This window comes from Rana temporaria, chromosome 4 (genome assembly GCF_905171775.1).
Source record: "Rana temporaria chromosome 4, aRanTem1.1, whole genome shotgun sequence".
Classification (NCBI taxonomy): Eukaryota; Metazoa; Chordata; class Amphibia; order Anura; family Ranidae; genus Rana; species Rana temporaria.
The window spans coordinates 446,093,321-446,114,714 of record NC_053492.1 but is presented as its reverse complement, the minus strand read 5'-3'; the positions used below and the strand labels follow the sequence as shown (position 1 = coordinate 446,114,714).

The 21,394-nt window shown below is 44.7% G+C and overlaps 1 protein-coding gene across 3 annotated transcripts in view; it reads left to right on the top strand.

The window, feature by feature from the left end:
- THADA (THADA armadillo repeat containing) overlaps nt 1-21,394 on the top strand; it is a 779,727-nt gene that overhangs the window by 61,948 nt on the left and 696,385 nt on the right. For all 3 annotated transcript variants that reach the window (XM_040351533.1, XM_040351532.1, XM_040351531.1), the window contains exon 17: nt 8,982-9,204. In XM_040351533.1, coding sequence (XP_040207467.1) covers nt 8,982-9,204 — 223 coding nt within the window. The remainder of the gene's footprint in view (nt 1-8,981; nt 9,205-21,394) is intronic.

The following is a 21,394-nucleotide window of genomic DNA, read 5'->3' as shown; positions in this document are numbered from 1 at the left end:
TCGGTAGCGGCGGAGGAGATCGGGTCCGTTCGGCACCTGTGTGGGGATGCGACAGAGGGAAAAATCGCCCCCACCCGTCCCCATATCTCTGCTGGGCAGAAGTGACGTCAAAACGTCAGTCCCGCCCAGCGTCTTAAAGCAACATTTTTTTTTCTGTCATTTGAAAAAATGACAGTTAATTTTTTTTTTTTTTTGCATTTAAGTCTAAATATGAGATCTGAGGTCTTTTTGACCCCAGATCTCATATTTAAGAGGAACTGTCATGCTTTTTTCTATTACAAGGGATGTTTACATTCCTTGTAATAGGAATAAAAGTGATAATTTTTTAATTTTTTTTATTTCAGTGTAAAAAATTATAAAAATAAATAAAAATAAATCGGAAAACAAAAAAATAATTTTTTAAAAACGCCCCGTCCCGACGAGCTCGCGCACAGAAGCGAACGCATACGCGAGTAGCGCCCGCATATGAAAACGGTGTTCAAACCACACAAGTGAGGTATCGCCGCGATCGTTAGACTGAGAGCAATAATTCTAGCCCTAGACCTACTCTGTAGCTCAAAAAATGCAACCTGTAGAATTTTTTAAACGTCGCCTATCAAGATTTTTAAGGGTAAAAGTTTGACGCTATGCCACGAGCGGGCGCAATTTTTAAGCGTGTCATATTGGGTATCATTTTACTCGGCGTAACATTATCTTTCACAATATATAAAAAAATTGGGCAAAAATTATTGTTGTCTTATTTTTTAATTCAAAAAAAAATTTTTTCACAAAAAAAGTGCGCTTGTAAGACCGCTGCGCAAATACGGTGTGACAAAAAGTATTGCAATGACTGCCATTTTATTCCCTAGGATGTCTGCTAAAAAAAAAATATAATGTTTGGGGGTTCTGATTAATTTTCTAGCAAAAAAATTGTTATTTTTACATGAAGGAGAGAAGTGCCAAAATAGGCCCGGTTGTCAAGTGGTTAATGTGCAGTTGTTTGGGGGCCAGATAGGCTTCTCTGAAGAGATGAGTTTTCAGGGACCTTCTGTAAGGGGATAGAGTAGGAGATAGTTTGACAGATTGAGGTAGAGAGTGCCAGAGGATGGGAGGGTCTCTGGAGAAGTCCTAGAGGTGGGAATGCGAGGAGGTGATGAGGGAACTAAAGAGCAGGAGGTCTTGGGAGGAACAAAGAACGATTTAGAGAGAATGAGACCCATGCCAGCCTAGAATTTATCCTGGAATACCTCCATCCCTAAATATTATGCAAAAACAGAGAGGTAGTGGAGTTGGGACTTTAAATAAGGTATAAGGGTGTATAAATAAAATAACTTGGATGTCATGGTTCCCTATAAAATGGCATGAAACAATATTGATGGACCAATAACCAGAATACGTTTATGATACAGAAATTTAATCACAAAAGCGCATAATCATCATTAATTTAATAACACATGATTAGTTAGGGAACATAATTAATGACATACAGACATAGTAATAAATACATCAAGGAATAATAAGTAATAACTACATGATCAACATGTGTAAAAATTGATAAATGATGATATATGGGCTCGTGTAGGGCATCCGAGGATGTATACTCTACTCATTTCATGGCCGCCTGCCACTCGTCGGGAGTTTGGATGCATGAAAATAGTCTGGAATTAAAGTGGAAGTAAACCCACCTATCATTTCAGCCAAGGAAGCTGCCATCTTGGCCTATGTTTAATCTTCAACTGCCATGGTGCTGCACATGTGATCAGTTATGACACCAGCCATTGGATGGTTTGACAGTTTGGTTGAGAGAACAACCAATGTGACAGTTAGCAATCCCGGCATGCCGGAAATGTAACTGCTTTTTGAAACTGTTAAATCGATGGGTTTACTTCCGCTTTAAATAATTATAAAGATTTGTTGTGGTAGTTTCTGGGGATCCACTACTCCCCGTAGACAAACCCAATGAGGTAAAAAAAGGTAGGAAAGGAGAAGGGAAGAAGAGGAGGTATAAATATTTCTTGCCAGGAAGCCCGTGATTGGGGAGATGTATGGGAAGGTAGTCCCGCATATAAGGCCCTTCCTGGGGTTGAGGCGGGAGATCCACTGAACAGGGTGTGCGGGGGGCTAGGGGGGGGGGGGGAGACCCATCAGTCGCTGCCAATCCCCACGTGGAGGGAGAGTGCTTGTGTGGTGGTTATCCATTTCTGTATGGAGATGAAAAGATGATTGAAAATGTATAAGTATGAAGAAGAAAAGAACGATTTAGTTGGTATTTTGAGATCAGGTTAGTGATGTAGCTGTGGGCCAAGTTGTAGATTGCTTTGTGAGTTATTTTTGGGATCTTGAATTTTATTTGGGTGAGCGGAAGCCAATCAAGGGATTGGCAGAGAGTAGCAGCATACAAGGAGTGGTTTGTAGGGTGGTTGAGTCTGGCAGAAGTATTCATGATGGACTGAAGGTGGTAAGCCAGGAGTCTCAAACTGGCGGCCCTCCAGCTGTTGCGAAAATACAAGTCCCATGAGGCATTGCAAGGCTGACAGTTAAAAGCATGACTCCCACAGGCAGAGGCATGATGGGACTTCTAGTTTCGCAACCGCTGGAGGGCCGCCAGTTTGAGACCCCTGGGGTGAGCCAATGAAGAGGGAGGTGCATTCGTCAAGGCGAGAGATGACCAGGGATTTAACCACTTAAGGACCTACTACCGACAATATATGTCGGCAGAATGGCACGGTAGGTCACGCATAGGGTTGCCACCTCATCCCTTTAAAACAGAGCACATATTAATTACACATGTTCTGTGGCTGATTAATGTGGTAATTAAACTCACTTGTTGCCTTATCTGCATTCAATTAGCCTCAGAACCTGTGTAATTAATATGTGTTCTGTTTTAAAGGGATGAGGTGGCAACCCTAGTCACGCACGCCGCTGGCCCCAAAGCTCCATGACTGCGCCCGCGCGACCCATGGGCCCGATCGCCGCCGGTGTCCCGCGATCTGTCACAGGAGCTGAAGAACTAGGAGAGGTGAGTGTAAACACACCTTCCCTGTTCTTCTGTGTGGCAGTGACGCTGATCGTCTGTTCCCTGATATAGGGAACGACGATCAGTGATGTCACGCCTACAGCCACGCCCCCCTACAGTAAGAATTACTCCCTTAGGGCACACTTAACCCCTTAGCGCCCCCTAGTGGTTAACCCATTCACTGCCATTTCCACTTTCACAGTAATCAGTGCATTTTTATAGCACTTTTCGCTGTGAAAATGACAATGGTCCCAAAAATGTGTCAAAAGTGTCCGATGTGTCCGCCATAATGTCGCAGTCATGAAAAAAAACGCTGATCGCCACCATTACTAGTAAAAAATAAATATTAATAAAAAATGCCATAAAACTATTCCCTTTTTTGTAAACACTATAACTTTTGCGCAAACCAATCAATAAACGCTTATTGCGATTTTTTTTTTTTTTTTTCAGTTAAGTTTAAATTTATTATGAAAAGTAGATTTTTTTTTTTTTTATTACCAAAAATATGTAGAAGAATACGTATCGGCCTAAACTGAGGAAATTTTTTTTTTATATATTCTTGGGGGATATTTATTATAGCAAAAAGTAAAAAATATAGAATTGTTTTCAAAATTGTCGCTCTATTTTTGTTTATAGCGCAAAAAATAAAAACCGCAGAGGTGATCAAATACCACCAAAAGAAAGCTCTATGTGTGGGAAAAAAAGGACGGCAATTTTGTTTGGGAGCCACGTCGCACGACCGCGCAATTGTCAGTTAAAGTGACGCAGTGTCGAATTGCAAAAACTGCCCAGGTCCTTTACCTGCATAATAGTCTGGGTCTTAAGTGGTTAATAAAGGCATAAATCTTGCACACTTGGTGGTTCGCACTTTTACTTTGCAGAACTAGGGTCCTCAGTAGGGATGAGCTCCGGTGTGTTCGCACAGTCCGCGTGCAGACCCCACCAGGAAGTGAGCACGGCGCTGCGCTAATCACAGGCAGGGAGACATTGTCCCGATGCTGGGCTGCAGAGATTGGCAAATGTCTCACTGCCTGTGGTTAGCGCAGCGCCGTGCAGACTTCCTGGCAGGCTCTGCACGTGGACTGTGTGAACACGCTGGAGCTCATCCCTAATCCTCAGTTTAAGGCTTCATTTCCACTGGCGTTTTTACAGCCACTGTTGTTAGCCTTTTTTACAGCTTAAAAACGCCTGTCCATGTTTATTTTGTAAAAAAAAAAAAACACTCAAAAACGCCGCGGTAGCGTTTTTGAGCGTTTTCGCGAGTTTTTGAGCGTTTTTTAACGTCTGGCGTTTTTACAGCTCTACTCTGGAGCTTCAGAACGCCCTGGTCCTGCGTTTTTTTTACAGCTCAAAACGCCTATGCCATTTGCAGCTCAAAAACGCCTATGTGGGCATGATGCCATAGAATAACATGGACAGGCGTTTTTAAGCTGTAAAAAACGCTCAGAAAAGTGGCTGTAAAAACGTCAGTGGAAATGAAGCCTAAAACCTGGTCAGGACACTATGTGCATTGAGGGGGTTTTCCGAGTTTCCTCCAACACTCCCAAGACATCAAAGCTAAAATTTGCTGAGCATGCTCAAGATGTCTGTCCTGCCATTTGCCCCAACAGAGCTTTGAGTCCTCAGGCAAAAGAGTGCTATAAAAAATAAATAAAATAAAATTATTGGGGGTGGAATTCCCTTAAATGTATTTGAATACACTGATTCACCTTGTTTGCCATCACTCATCTTTGCAAAGTGAGCATGCATGCGTTTTTCAATGTGAACATTGACTTTGCTAAGTGAACAGTCTCTAATCTTTTAGTAAATCATCCCCACAGTGTCCCTTTTGTTTGGAACCAATTAAAATTCATGTTGACATGGGCCTGTCTGTTCATTGGGAACTAGCGCCATCTTTGCAGCATCAAGAATAGCCGCTACCGCAGCTGGCATTCCTCCTGCTATCATCTTACAAGATCTGACAACAGTCTACAGACTGCTCATACCTCCAACTCATAGAAGCAAACCGCAAACAAATATCCCTTCATTCACCCACTCCTTCATATAGCTAGTTGCCCTGAGGTCTCCACACCTGCATACACTAATTATACCCAGAAAACTAGCCAAGCGTGTAATTGGCCTGTGATGTGGTATCCTTGTAACAAGCTAATAATGTACATGACCGTCGGTGATAATCCCGTGCTCAATGACTTGAATTGGCAGTCTTTTGATACGGCTATTTTCAGAAGGGTTGTGGTTGGCTCTAAAGTGAAAGCCATGTCATTTTTATTACCAATTCTATTGAAAAGAGATGGTGGTGGGACTGCCTGTCATGGGTTTGTTTGCGCACCACCTTTGTCCTCCTACCACAACCTGAACAGGAAGGCTTGTGCAGCCAGAGCGTCCCTGTTTAGCATATCGGTAGATGGTCTGGTCTTCGATGTTCAATGTTTTCTCATTTTTGATTCCTATTGAAGTTTACCAGACAGTTGGAAAGGTTAGAGGGTTGAACATCGTATCAGATAGCTATATCGCAGTACAGAGAACTTTTCAGGAAGAGTGTTGACATCATACGACCTACACATCCACTATCACTGGTTCCCCCAAATCGGGAACAAAAAACAGGTCAAACATGAAAAAGAGAAATAAAACATCAAAGAAACTTTTCCGCCCCCTATAAGCAACTATAGGTATCTTGGGACTTTCCCATTGCCCTCCACCCCACTAAATGTATGTTTTCTAATTTTTATGAAAAGAAGAAAAAAAAGAGGGGAGGGCGCACCGACCTAGTACATTACCATAAAAAGGTTTTATTGAATAAATAAAAGCAAAAAGTCCTACTCACAAAGAGAGCTTAAATACAGCTAATCAGACCGGTCTCTTGGTTCCTGCCAACAAGACCTGATGATGCCGAGGATCCAATGGTACCCCAACGGCGGAACAGCTAACGTTTATGGGGCACACCCCTTTCTTCAGCGACTGGAAGGTCTGTCATAGCTCTCTCCCAAATGCCCTCTATATAATATATATATATATATATATATATATATAAAATGTGTGTGTGTCTTTGCACATGTGCAGAGGAATCCAGTGATCCGTTGACCTAAAATTCGCCAGTCCCACCCCTTAAGGGGTTGTAAAGACAAAAATATTTTCCTCTTAAAGCGGGGGTTCACCCTAAAAAAAAAATGTCTTTCAAACATGCCATCCAGCATACTAGCGCGAGCTACAGTATGCCTTTATTTTATTTTTTTGCGCCGTACTCACGGTTTAATCCCGTAGTTAAGTTTGACTAGTAGGCATTCCTATGCAGAGGGGAACATGATTGACGGCCGGCTATGGCGCGTCACGCTTCACGGAAATAGCCGAAATAGGGCTTGGCTCTTCACGGCGCCTGCGCAGTCAGCTCCTAGTCTGTGCACAGGCGCCGTAAAGCGACGTGAAAAGCCGAGTCCTACTCGAGAAGCGTGACGCGCCATAGCTGGCCGTCAATCATTGTCCCCTCTGCATAGGAACGCCCATTCCCCGCGGGGAGTCTGAAACTTAACTCCGGGATTAAACAGTGAGTACGGCGCAAAAAAATAAAAATAAAGGCATACTGTAGCTCACGCTACTATGCTGGATTTCATGGTAGAAACTTGCATTTTTGGGTGAACCACCGCTTTAAATTAAAGTCTGACAGTAGCTGATAAAGTAAAAAGGTTCGTTTTTTATTAGATCAATTGATTGCTGTAAGCTAGAGCATTTAAATATCACTTACCTCGTTTTTCCTTTTGACCTCCAAAATACAGTAATCCAGGTTTGAAAATGCCATTTCCTGTCACTCCTCTTCTTGCTTTCCACCAGCACCTGAGCCGTTTTGCATGGTGGAAAGCAGAATGTGCTCACCCCCTCCCTATGACTACAGACCTGCGTGAAGATGCTCTCTTATCCCTCACAGGCATGGAGGCCAAGCCTAATGGGAACTGTAGTTCCCATTAGGCCGTGATGTAGCAAGAATGAATGCGCACCGCAAACCAGGAAGTCAGAATAACGATTCAGGAGTGACGGAGGTGAATAAAACAGCTCGATTTCAACAGGTATCAAACTAGTTATAATGCAAAACATTACTTTAGTGTTCCTTTAATCATGGCTATTCCCAACCAAAGGGTGGAACTCTCAAGTGACCACCTCCATGGGAGGCGGCCACTTGGCTAATACTCTTACCCAAATAGAGGGGGGAGATGTTTATAATATACCATGTGTGGGACATCATGGCACCACCAGCTCCTGCACCAGCCCACACTGCCACCGCACAGGCCACCAAAGAGGCCACCACAGAAATCCAAGGGGGGAGGGGCGCACGGGGCAACATCCCCTATAGACACTGTGAACCTCCCACTACACTGCCCCACCACATGGCCAGCTTTATACATAAAGATAGAAGGCAGTTCTATTTGGATAGGGTAATGGAGAATCATAACCCCTGTCAATTTTTATTTATTTCCAACTTTAAAAACAAATTCACATTTATCAGTTTGGATAGAAATTTTAATAGTCTACCTCAGGGCTGCTGTTAATATTTAGGTACGTATATTGCGCTGTCAATATACGCAATGCTTTACATATACGTTATACATTCACATCGGTCCCTGCCCGTAAGGAGCTTACAATCTAAGGTCCCTAACTCGCATTCATATACTAGGGCCAATTTTAGGCAGAAGCCAATTAACCTACCAGCATGTCTTTGGAGTGTAGGAGGAAACCGGAGTACCCGGAGGAAGCCCACGCAGGCACAGGGAGAACATTCAAACTCCAGGCAGGTAGTGTCGTGGTCGGGCTTCGAACCAGCGACCCTTTTTACTGCTAGGCGAGAGTGCTACTCACTACACCACTGTGTTTGGATAGAAATTTTGATAGTCTACCTCAGTGTTTCTCAACTCCAGTCCTCGGGGCGCACCAACAGGTCTTGTTTTCAGGCTTTCCATTATTGTGCACAGGTGATTTGATCAGTTTCACTGCCTTAGTAATTACCACAGCAGTTTGATCTGAGGGAAATCCTGAAAACATGACCTGTTTGTGCGCCCCGAGGACTGGAGTTGAGAAACACTGGTCTACCTCATGGCTGCTGTTATCAATCACAGGGCCCCATACGGCCTACTTGACAGGGCCGTCCTTCTCCCGATATCGAAAGTGACGGAAGACATAGATTTAGAAGTCCCTTTATCTGTACCTTCAGCTGCACAGATGAGTGAATGGGAAGCGCTCTGAGGCTTCCTGCTCATTCACAAACTAAAACATGGTATACACAGTTTATTATGCTTCAGTGAGAATGGACATAGGAGTGATTGGTACCGACCGCTCACTGTGTTCATTCAGGAATGGAAGGGGCCAGTAAATTACATATTATCCTCTTCCCCCACTCTTCGTCGTGAAACATCATCCTGTGTCTCCGAAGCAGCTGCTGGCAGGAGAGGAGGGAAGGCGGAAGCACTTCAGAGGAAAGGGGCACCCAGGGGCCCGGACAGCAGATGGAAGGGATGCATGTGCTAGAACCGATCTCCCTGCAGTGCAAGCCAGATGAAGAAAGAAGAGGAGAAGCTGGCAGAGCTGCAAGGGGAGGCAGAAGGGGATTGGTGTCTGAAATAAGACAGTACAGCCAGACTTCCTGCTCAGCAGGTGCCCGGGCCCTCCTTTTGAACTGATGGGGTCTGGGCCCAGTACAGGAGGGCTGGCTGTACTGACTTACCAGTGGCCCTGGTCTACCTCCATGTTTGGACCTCTAGAGGAAACCTGTAGTTGAAAAGAAATGGTGGGAATTGATACCAGTCTTCCAGAATCTCAAGACATTGGTGATAAGTACGTTGTAATTAGTGATCATGTTATCCATAAGCAGATAGTAAGTTGGTAACTGGGATATGAACTGAAATGAATGTCTAAATTTTTAATGTTTATCACTGAGAAAAAAGAATTGAGAATATATTAGGCTTTAGATAAGTAAATGATTTTTCTGCATCTCATGTTTCAGGACCCGGAGAAATTGCTTGATTTGTTCCAGGCAGCTATAAATTTGAGCACAAGTACGAAACACTTTGATTGTGTAACTGCGTCCTACCTGATGAAGTTCTTGCTGTACCAGGAGGGTTTGGAGGCCGCTCTGCGCGACTCGGCACGAGGTGCGCCAAATGGACCAATCTATCAGACATTTCATATTGATGGCGCCAGTTTCCTGGAGAGGAACACATTCGCTGGTTAGTTGTGGCAGCTTATTTTTTTCCCCCCATTTGGTGAACAGATGTTTTGCACATGAAAATTTTGTTTTCATTTGATTATATTCAGTTTGAACATACTGTCAATACTTACCAAGCTTTGTTACCCATGACGTCTGAATTGTGATTGATTGCTAGAAGTCATGGGTTACATTTTGTACCCTCAACTTTGTTGAGTTTCTTCATAGTCTACTTAAAAGTTTCCAATTAGGATGCATGCATACAGACATACTTGTGTAATTGCTGATGCATCATTGCATTAATGTTTACCTGTGCATGCGTGTTTGGCATATTTTCCCGAATGTGGAGTACAGGGGCATGCAGCCAATCGCTTCTGTGACTGGCTGTGCCATCCACGGACCGCTCCCTACCTGTGGGAAAATGCATAGGTTGTTTTTTTTGCCTATAGGTCTGTGTACAATTAGCTAGATTCACATAGTTAGGCCGGCGTATCAGTAGATACGCTGACCTAACTCGGAATCTGCGCCGTCCTAAGTTTAAGTGTATTTTCAAACAGAGATACACTTAAACCTATCTAAGATACGACGGCTTGCGCTGTCCTATCTTAGGGTGCAATATTAAGGCTGACCGCTAGGTGACGCTTCCATTGCGGTCGGCGTAGAATATGTAAATCACTAGATACGCCTATTCACGAACGTACGCCCGGCCGACGCAGTACAGATACGCTGTTTACGTAACGCATTATCAGGCCTAAAGTTATTCCATCAAATAGCTGGAATAGTAATGTTAAGTATGGCCGCCGTTCCCACGTCGAAATTTGAGAATTTTACGTTGTTTGCGTAAGTCGTCCGTGAATAGGGTTTTACGTAATTTACGTCCACGTCGAAAACAATAGGACCGTGCGGAGTACTTTAACGCAATGCACACTGGGATATGTAGGCGGACAGCGCATGCGCCGTTCGTAAAATACGTCAATCACGTCAGGTCAAGCCCCATTAACATAAAACACGCCCCCTCAGCCGAATTTGAATTAGCCGCCCTTACGCTCGCCCGATTTACGCTACACCGCCGTAACTTAGCAGGCAAGTACTTTGTGAATCATGTACTTGCCTCGCTAAATTACGGTGGCGTAGTGTAAATGCCATACGCTACGCCGCCGCAACTATGCGCTCGCCATCCTGAATCTAGCTAATTATCTATAGATCAACGTTTACAAGGAGCCATATACAGTGCCTTGAAAAGTATTCATACCCCTTGACATTTTCCACATTTTGTCATGTTGCCACCAAAAAACGTAAATGTATTTTATTGGGATTTTATGTGAACAACACAAAGTGGCACATAATTGTAAAACATACAGCCAGATCTACAATGGAATGGTTTAGATCAGTGGCCCGGGGGCCGGATGCATCCCTTTGTTTGCTTTTATCCGGCACTTGGGGAACTATTTCATTCACTGACACCAACAATTGGGCCCAATGACACCAAAAATGGGCACAATTCCACCCGATGACATCGAGACCCAATGACGGGGCACAAGTTCTACCAAAGATGGGGCACAATTCTTCCCAATGACATCAACAATGGGGACCAATGAAGGGGCACATATCCTACCAATGACACCAACGATTGGGGGAATAATTCCTCCCAATGACACAAGTGATGGGGCACAACTCCTCTCACTGACGCCGAAGATGGGGCATTGGTTTTCTTCAACTTATGCTGGGACTTTTTCTACTCCCGATGGTCACAGTCTGGCCTCCATAAAGTCAAAAGAAAGTTTGAAGACCCCTGGTTCAGATCAAAGCATATTCATGTGTTAGAATGGCCCAGTCAAACTCCGGAAATAAAGTCAATTGAGAATCTGAGGCAAGACTTAAATTGCAGTTCACAGACGCTCTCCATCCAATCTGACAGAGCTTGAGCTATTTTGCAAAGAAGAATGGGCAAAAATGTCCCTCTCGATGTGCAAATCTGGTAGAGACATCCCCAAAAAGACTTGCAGCTGTAATTGCAGTGAAAGGCGGTTCTACAAAGTATTGACTCCGAGGGGCTGAATACAAATGTACCGTATTTATCGGGGTATTGCGCGCTCCGGCGTATAGCGCGCACCCCTAAAGTGGACCCGCATTCCTGTGGAAAAAAGATTTTTGTACTTAGTTTTGGTGTCTTGCGCGGCGTCCATCGGCGGCCTCGTCGGGTCCGGTGTCCGTCTGCGGCTTCGGGTGTCCTCTTCGTCGGGTCCGGCGTCCTTCTGCGGTGTCTTCCCCCCTCGTTTCCCGCTTTCCCGGGCAGAGTTTGAATACTGCGCCGGTATATACCGAGCACAGTACACTCATGTATAGTCGGGCAGGCTCGGCTACTCTCGTGCTCACGTCCTGTACGTCCAGGACGTGAGCGCGAGAGGAGCCGAGACTACCCGACTATACACGAGTGTACTGCGCTCGGTATATGTGGGCGCGGGTATCGGCGTATACCGCGCACCCACGATTTTGCCCTGATTTTCAGGGCAAAAAAGTGCGCGGTATAAGCCGATAAATACGGTACATCACACTTTTCATAGATTCATTTGTTAAAACTTTTGAAAACCACACGCATGCTCAGAAGCAAGTTTATGAGACTGGAGCGCTCGTTCTGGTAAAACTAGCGTTCGTAATGGAGATGGCACATTCGTCACGCTGTAACAGACTGAAAATCACGAATCGTCTCTCACCAAACTTTTACTAACACAAAATCAGGAAAAGCAGCCCAAAGGGTGGTGCCATCCGAATGGAACTTCCCCTTTTATAGTGCCGTTGTATATCACCCCGCTTTGCTCGAGCAATTTTTTCACACGATCGTGTGTATGCAAGGCAGGCTTAACAACTTTGTTTTTTCTAGACCATTAAAAATGGTCGTGTACGTGGCATTAGGCCCGGTGAGTGGGGCGAAACGCTGGCAGTTTACCATTTATTAGGTAAATGGATAAGTAGTACGAAGATACTATTAATGTAAATTAAAATGGTACATGTGTAAGGTGTTGGAATTCTTGGCAGCTTTTGCACACCACTGGCTTCTCACTGTCTCCTCGAATTGTAATTCAGAAAGGGATATCTGAGCTTAAAGCACCACACCACAAGTTGAAAGTCCAGATAAAAGTTTATTCAAATATAAATTGAGGTGGAAGATTGTACACAGAAGCCAACACGTATCTAGGGCCAAACCTCACCTCCTTACGCAGGGCTGTCAAAACATTTGTGGTTCTATTTAGCCAGTTTTGTAATCCGGTTTGGCCAGACAACACAATCGGGTCCCTGACCTCGTCCTTTCTTCTGTTAAGCAATACAGTTGGTCAAAAACTCATCGCAAACCTTAAAATTAAAAGAAATGGCACGCCTTGGATTTTGTTTACAACCTTCCGTTTCTTTCACATCGGAATAAACTTGTTTGAGGACTTTTCTGGCCCTCGTATATCTTTGTTAAATTGCAAAGCACAGCGGTTGCGCCTTTTTCCACCTAAGTCAAAGCAAGTCTGTGCTCTCCTGTAACCCACAATGAAGCCGTTGGCAGATGTACTTTGGTGTTTTATTTGATTACCTGGGTATGCTCCAGACCATTTTTATTTGCTACAGAAAACATACTAAAAAACTAAAAAATTCAACTTTGGCTGCTCAATGTTGAAGCATAGCCTCTTGGTTCCATCTGTATTTATTTTAAGAACGGGGTGGACGGTTGGTATTTTACACGCATCCTTTTAATAATGAGAAAAAAAAAGTATCCAAAAAAACAAAACTGAGTCCAGAACTTTAAACCACAGGAAAAAAAAAATGTTGCTTTATAGTTGCTTAGATCCTTCTAGCGCATAAATAACCTTATTCTCAGTACTTACAACTGGCTTCTACAAAGGATGAGGGGGTGCTAAAGGCTGGTTGCCATCAGTTTTAAAGGGATTCTAAAGGAGAATTAAAAAAAATTGTTATACTTGCCCCTCGTCCATTCACCCACAGAGCGCTGCTTGGCACCACCCTGTGTTCTTTCCTCATTGGCTGTGATTTGACCGCCAGATTAAAACTGAAGAGTGCAAAATCTGGTGCAACTGTGAATAGAAACCAATCCACTTCCATTTTTTATTTTTGGCAAAGCTTGAAGTGGTTGCAAACCTTCGTGTTTTTTCACCTTAATGCACCCTATACATTAAGGTGAAAAAACACCTTGCAGTCACCGCCCAAGCCCCCCCCACCCCCGAGCCCCCGTTTTACTTGCCTGAGCCCCGAATCTCCATGGGCGCAATGCCACGTTGCTTTCCCCCCAGCTCTTGTCGGCTCTTCATTGGATGATTATTAGCAGCGCAAGCCATTGGCTCCCGCTGCTGTCAATCACATCCAATGATACGGCTGCTGGGAGGCGGGCCGAGTCATACAATTGGCGGCTATGGACGACGAATACAGGACTCAGGAGTGCGCCCGCAAGCTAACCCCCTTGGGAGAGAGCTTCCCAGAGGGGGTTAGCTCTTGCAGGGAAGAGCCGCGAGAGCCGTTGTGGGACCCCAGAAGAAGACGATCGGGGCCACTCTGTGCAAAACGAACTGCACAGTGGAAGCAAGTATGACATGTTTGTTTAAAAAAAAAAAAAAAAAAAATTATAATCTGCGAACCTTTACAACCTCTTTAATTGAACAAGCTGAAGTTAGAAGCTAATTGGCTACTGCGCACAATTGCACCAAATTTTCCACTCTACAGTTTTTTTTTTATAAATAAACCTCTGTGTCGCTTTTGCAACAAAATACACCTACCTGCCTGCATACATTGCTGCCATGGTCCCTGTGTGAGTGAGTGAGAAACTTGTATAGCGCAACAAATGCGAACATAATCGCCTCAAGGCGCTGGCATCCAGAGTTGTACATGTCTTTCAGAAGAGGTGGGTCTTTCGTTTTTTCCTAAAAATCCGATGGTTTTCTTCCAAGTGGATGGTCGTGGGTAGAGCACTCCAGAGCCGTGGTCCTTGGACCGAGAATCTACGTTCTCCCTTAAATTTGTAGCGAGATTTGGGGATTTGGAGAAGGTTTTGGTTGGTTGACCGGAGCACGCGCTTGGTGACGTAGGGTTTTATTTTCTCTCCTAAGTATTGAGGAGCGTCACCCTGTGTACATTTGTGGGTGAGGCAGAGTGTCTTGAATGTCACCCTGTCCTGTACGGGCAGCCAGTGGAGGGACCTCAAGGCCGGGGAGATTGGTTCCCACGGCTTTTTACCAGTTACCAGTCTGGCTGCCATGTTCTGGACGACTTGTAGACGTGAAATCTGGTATTTCGGTAGTCCTAAGTAGAGGGAATTTGCGTAATCGAGTCGTGAGTTGATGATTGTTCCAACCACTACTGCTGTGTCCTCTTCTGGGATGAAGGGCATGAGTCTATGTAGCATGTGAAGCAGATGATGAGAACCGCTGACGACTGATCCTATTTGTGCGTCCATCGTCATGTCTGAGTCAAAGATGACTCCGAGACTTATGACTTTATTGCTTGGCGCGATGGTTTGTCCGAGGATGGTGGGTGGTGTCCATGTGGTCCTAGAAATGGATTTCCTATTTTTGTAAAGGATGAGTAGTTCTGTTTTGGATCCATTGAGTTTGAGGGAGCTTTCAGTCATCCATTTGTCGATCAGTGTAAGGCACTTTCCTAGTTCATGAAATTGGTCTTTTTTGTTGGTGATTCGAAGGTAAAGCTGCGTGTCGTCCGCATAGGAGTGGTAGCGCAGGTCCTGTTTGCTGATGATTTTGAGGAGCGGGCGGATGTAGATGTTGAAGAGTACAGGTGAGAGGGGTGATCCTTGCGGGACTCCGCATGTAATGGTCCGTGTTTCTGATGTAAAACCTCCAAGTTTCACGGTCTGAGTGCCAGCCTGATGGACTTCTGCGCATTCGCACAAGTTATGTCGTCCTGTGCAGGCCAATGAAGGTGCTTGAAAACTGGCACGCAGGTAAGAGGCTGGCGCCAACCAGGGACACCACCTGGATTTTGGATGTTCAAAAGCAGGTAAGTATACCAACATTCATTTTGCTTTAAATAGTTTGCACCAAGCTGATCCAAACGCACAAATTCCTTTTACTAACAATTGCAGCAACTCTTTGCGTTGTATGAACTATATGTAGCATTATGTGTAACATTACACAGCACTCTGTTCACAAGAACCTTTTATTTTATGAATGAATGCTGACTTGATTTTGTTCCCTGAGCGGAATGAGAAGTCTCCATACTGCTGCTGGAACACAGGGCTGTAATGCTGTATGTAGGGAATGCTGCAGCACTGACAGCTGCTGCATGTGGAGGATATAGTTAGTTTGGAACAGCTTGGTCCTAATAAAGTTCCTTCATTTTCCTTCTACTTCACAATCATGTGCCCACTTTGTGTTGGTCTATCACATAAAATCCCAATAAAATACATTTACGTTTTTGGTTGTAACGTTTTTTACGTTTTTGGTTGTAACATGACAAAATGTGGAAAATGTCAAGGGGTATGAATACTTTTTCAAGGCACTGTAGCTTTTTAAAGCAATGCGCATGTAAATCAATCAGCACACTTACCAGCAGAAAACAAATAAAAAAATTAAGTAATTTGCCCTAAAAGTTGGTAGAATTAACATTTGGGGGTGCTGATGACATTGACAGCCAAAGCAACTAACATTCATAATCCTGTCCCACACGCCCATAGCAGCGGCAGTAAAATGCCGCTATTTTTACCGTCGACGCTATGGACGAATTTGAGGCGCATTTAGAGAAATGGTTAAAACCGCCCACAATGCGCTGCTGAAGCAGCGCATTGTGGGTCGGTATAGCCTCACTGTCGCATTGATTTCAATGGGCAGGAGCGGTATACACACCGCTCCTTCGACACTCCAAAGATGCAGCTAACAGGACTTTTTTTTACTGTCCTGCTAGCGCAACGCTTAGCCGCCCATAGCGTCAACTGTAAAACGCCGCTATTTTTACTGTCGACACTATGGACCAATTTGCGGCGCATTTTGAGAAATGGTTAAAACCGCCAAAATGCGCTGCTGAAGCAGGGCATTGCGGGCGGTATAGCCGCACTGTTGCATTGATTTCAATGGGCAGGAGCGGTATACACACCTTTTCTTCACCACTCCAAAGATACAGCTAACAGGACTTTTTTTTTTACTGTCCTGCTAGCGCAATGCTCCAGTGTGAAAGCCCCTCGGGCTTTCACACTGGAGACAATGGTATTAGAGGCACCATAGCATTAAAAATAGCGCCTGCAATCCGCCCTCTGTGTGAAAGGGGTCTTATAGATGAGTACCGTCACACAGTGGCGTCCACATACTGAATATATGCAAATAACACTTGTGCTTTTTTAATACAATGTTCAAGGAGTGCTGGCTAATTATGTTTTGGATTTATACAGCGCCAATGTTTACCGTGCCTCCTTTTGTACAAAAAATAAAAATGGTATCCTGCTAAAGAAAGTTGCAAGCTGAAAATTACTTTTGAAATTATATTGATGTGTAATTTCTCCACTTGGCAAGTAAATCTTCTTCTGCTCACGCTTTGTAATTTTAAAGCAATACTTCACCCATCAAAATAAGTTTCTCATGTGCTTCCTTTCCTCTAAAATGTTTACACTAGGAGATAATATACCATTTTAGGAAGTTTAACACCTTTTTCTTGTGCAGCCCCCCCCCCCCCCCCCCCCCACTTCCTGAATTCTTGATATAGGCAATGATGACGTAGGTTATAGCTGAAAAAACACAATTTATCTTTATAGGCCCTTGAAGGCAACTTCAAACCAAAAAATAAGATATAATGGCATCACATGTTACATAGTATAAAATATTGTACAAACTTGGTGTAACAGGAGTCACTTTTGGGCACAGATTGAGCCAGGAAATAAAGGGTCATATGTTGGATTGTTTTAGCGTGGACAGTAATCTACCATATATTCCTTAAATGTCTGCAAAGAATATTCTGATCCTACCGGTCAATAATGACTCATTCAATGATTAGACCAGGCTAGTGAGTTGTTAAACAAGGCTGGCTCTTGAAAGGCCTTTCATTGTGTGATAACACATTTTAAAGCCTATTGATGCTCAAAGGTGTGAATACCTTTCTGTCGGAGACAGACCGTCTGTCTGTAGATGTGGATTGAGAAGAAATCATTGTGTGATGGTGTTTTGTTTGAATTTTGTTAATGAAGGAATGTGACTTCTCAGGTGGAGTGATTAGGTCATGATAATTATAGACCGGCGCCGACATGTCTAGAATGTTTAGCAATTAGCCATCTGAAGGTGTATTGAAGCCCCCCAGTGTGTGGGTGGAGAGTTTAATTGTTCCTGTGATCACTGAAGCATGCCTTGAAAACTGTATATAAACTTGAGAGTTAGCCATTAAAGTTGTCTTGCATTTGAAACCAGAACACAGAGCAAGTCTCGTTATTCTGGGAAGATCTTTCAGGTTACTTGGAGGACTCTTCAACCAAGACCCTGACTGCCAACATCCAAATAACCAGCCAGTACCTTTAAACCTCTGGCTAGATCAGTGTTTCTCAACCCCAGTCCTCAAGGCGCACCAACAGGTCATGTTTTCAGGATTTCCCTCAATTGAAACAGCTGTGGTAATTACTAAGGCAGTGAAACTGATCGAATCACCTGTGCAAAATAATGGAAAGCCTGAAAACATGACCAGTTGGGGCGCCTCGAGGACTGGAGTTGAGAAACAATGGGCTAGATAATCGACTTTCCAAAATCTACTATCCAGCCCACACATTGGGAGTGCACAATCTGGTGCAGCTATGCTTAGAAACCAATCGGCTTCCAGTTTTTTTTTTTTTTTCCCCTCGTCAAAGCCTAATTGAGCAAGCTGAAGTTTGAAGCTGATTGGCTACCATGCCATATTTTGCACTCTCCAGTTTTAGTAAATCAACCCCACTGTCTGGAGTATCAGGGTCTAATCATGGACCCAGCTCAAGCTAGAATTATTTTCAAATTTTCTCCCAGGAAAATATTGAACCCTAGCTGCTAGCAATAATCAGGGAGATGTGGCTTCCCAAGTGCCGCCCACCCCCCTGCTGGGAGAATACAATGGCTCTGTAGGAGCTGTCTGTGGTGATTGGGGAGTCGAGCAACATTCTTTCTTGCATCCCATGGTTGCTGGAAAGAAATTTGCACTGTGTATGGCCTGCTTAACTATACATGAATTTTAATGCAGATGCCAACCCTTTGCCCCCTTTCTTCTTCATAGAATCTATTTGCAGTATAGTCTATAGTGATTTTGTAAGATTTAAGTGGTTGTAAAGGCAGAAGATTTTTTTTATCTCAGCTCGGGTGCCCCCAAAGCAAGCTGTTGTGGGGGCACTCGACAGGAGGAAGGGGCCAGGAGCAGCGAAGAGGGACCCGAGAAGAGGAGGATCTAGGCTGCCCTGTGCAAAACCACTGCACAGATGAGGGAAGTATATCATGTTTGTGGTTTTGCACAGAGCAGCCCGGATTCCCCCCCCCCCCCTCCTGGGTCCCCCACTGGCACTCCTGGACCCTCCCTCCTGCCAAGTGTTCCCGTAGCAAGCAGCTTGCTATTGGTGCACCTGAGCAGGCTCGCTGGAGCCACTGCTCAGTGTGTCCATTCACACATGGAACGTAGCTTGGCCCCTCCCCGCTCTCTCCTCATTGGCTCACTGCTTGTGGCTGACAGTAGCTGGAGCTAATGGCTTAAGCTACAGTCTCAGCCAATAAGGAGGACGACACTTGGGAGAGCCACTGTTCTTGTGCACATTGCTGAATCGAGACGGGGCTCAGGTAGAAGGTTTTTTACCTTCATCCATAAGATTAAAAATAACCTTGACCCTTTACTACTTTAATTTTCTGTGTGCACAGTTTTTCCAGTGTGCGCCAAAGATGGCCGCTACACCACTAAATGTTACAGCCGTTTTCTGCATAGGGCAATTCACAGCAGCCAGAAGAGAGAAGCCCTGCATGCATGGAAATCTGAAGAACATTTTTTGGACATGCCTTCGCTCACAAAACACCAGAATGTGGAAATGTTCTACATACAGAGAGTCATAAAATAAATAAAATGATAAAAGCCTGAGGGAATTAAAAAAAAAATATATATATATTTTGGGGGTGTCAAAGTGGTATTTAACTTTGAGAGGATGAAGTGTGCATTGTGGGGATACAATTACATACCAGTTGCAGAAGCGGGTGCTGTTTTTCTTGTCTCTCATCACCTTAGTCCATGCAGCAGTCTTTCTGGAAGTTTGAGTTAACGATTTGGCCGGATTTTGGGCCAGACAAATTCTTGGCCAAATAAAGCAGCGCTGTAAAAGAAACATTTTTGTTTTGCTTTAAGTTATCATTTTAGTACTGGCATTTCTGCCAAAAGTGTTATTTGGGTTTCTTTTTTGAAACGCGAGTAAAGGTTTTAGGTCTTTCCAGTCCACGCACTGTCCGTATGAGGAGTCTAAAGAAGAATGGGCCAGATTCACAGTGGAGATACGACTGCGTATCTGCTGATACGCCGTTGTATCTCTGTTTCTATCTATGCGACTGATTCATAGAATCAGTTACGCATAGATAGCCAGAAGATCCGACAGGTGTAATTGTTTTACACTGTCGGATCTTAGGATGCAATACCGCGGCCGCCGCTGGGGGGAGTTCGCGTCGTAAACCAGCGTCGGGTATGCAAATTAGGAGTTACGGCGATTCACGACGGATTTTCGCGTTCACTACGTCGCCGCTATTCTAGTTTCCCGTCGCAAAGTTAGTCGTCGTTTTAGGTGCCCTAACTTTAGTCAGCAAGCGTATTGCTGTCTAAAGTATGGCCGTCGTTCCCGCGTCGAAATTTAAAAATCAACGTCGTTTGCGTAAGCCGTCCGGGAATACGGAATTACGCTACGCGCGTCGCCGTTCGAAAAAATGACGTCACGGCGCGCACTGCACGACTGGAGTTTGGAAACAGAGCATGCGCGGTAGGTCCGGCGCGGGAGCGCGCCTAATTTAAATGGCACACGCCCATTTAAATTGGCCCGCCTTGCGCCGGAGGCCGCCAGGGTAGGTTTTCATCGCAAGTGCTTGGTGAATCAGGCACTTGCGATGAAAAATTTTGGCGGTGTAACGTATCTACGATATGTTACGCCGCCGCTCTTCTATGTGAATCTGGCCCAATGTGTTCAACAGTGATTTGAAGTGTAGGTGAAGGCAACATTTTTTTTCTTTTTCGTTTTGGATGGAGTGAAAGGGTTGGACTATCTAATGTGGGGTTTCTCAACTAGGGTTACTCTAGAGCAGGGGTGCCCAACCTTTTTGGTGCCGTGACCCTTTGATAACAATTTCCCAAGTTGTGGGGACCCCGAACAGTAAAATTATTTTCATAGCTTGGGTTGTCGGCTCCCAAGGCAAGACAAGTAATTTGCGCCCCTAACCCACGGACGTTCAGCGCTCCATGAGTCCCTTCCACTCCTACAATATTAAAACCCCATATGGTACATTTTAGGATGTGCCACGCTTTCTCTTTGTTCTCGTTTTTTTGGGAGAAATCATACTTGCCTAGGTGGATGCAGCATCAGACTTCCAGCTCTAAGGCTGAGAACCGAGCAATCAACCACAGCTGATTGCTCGGTTCTCAGTGCTCTGTGAGCAGAGATCTGGTGACTGTCAGTCTCTGGCTCTCTGCTCTGCCTCCCTACGCTCACTGGAGTGCTGGGAGTGCTCCCGCCCCCCTCCATATTGAAGGGGGCGGGAGCAGCTAGCTCAGGATCTCGGGGGCTCGCTGAGAGGCTGAGTCGTGTGCCTGTCCAGGCATCTGGGTGGATCCCGACCATATTGTCGCGATCTTTACCCAGCCTGGGCCGGCTCTGTGATGTCAGCCGACAGTGAGCTTTAGGGCTCTTTCACACGGAGCGGATCCGTATTGATCCGCCCCGTGTGTGTCTGTCTGCTCATTCGTCTGCATCATCCGCTAAGGCCAACAATCCCATAGGGATACATTACAAGTCCGTAAACGGACTTGTAAAAAACGGTCTGTTCGTCCGCCCGTGTGAAAGGGCCCTTAGTCTGCTAAAAACGGGTCACAGGAGTGCAGAACAAACTGCACTCCTGTGATCCATAAGTCAAATTAGTTTTGGCTGTACTTCTCCTTTTTAAATCGGTTCCAAAGCCCTTAGAATTTCTAGCAGTCCCCCTGTCAAAATACAATCGCTCAGTGGGGAGATCTCTGTACTAACAACGATCCCG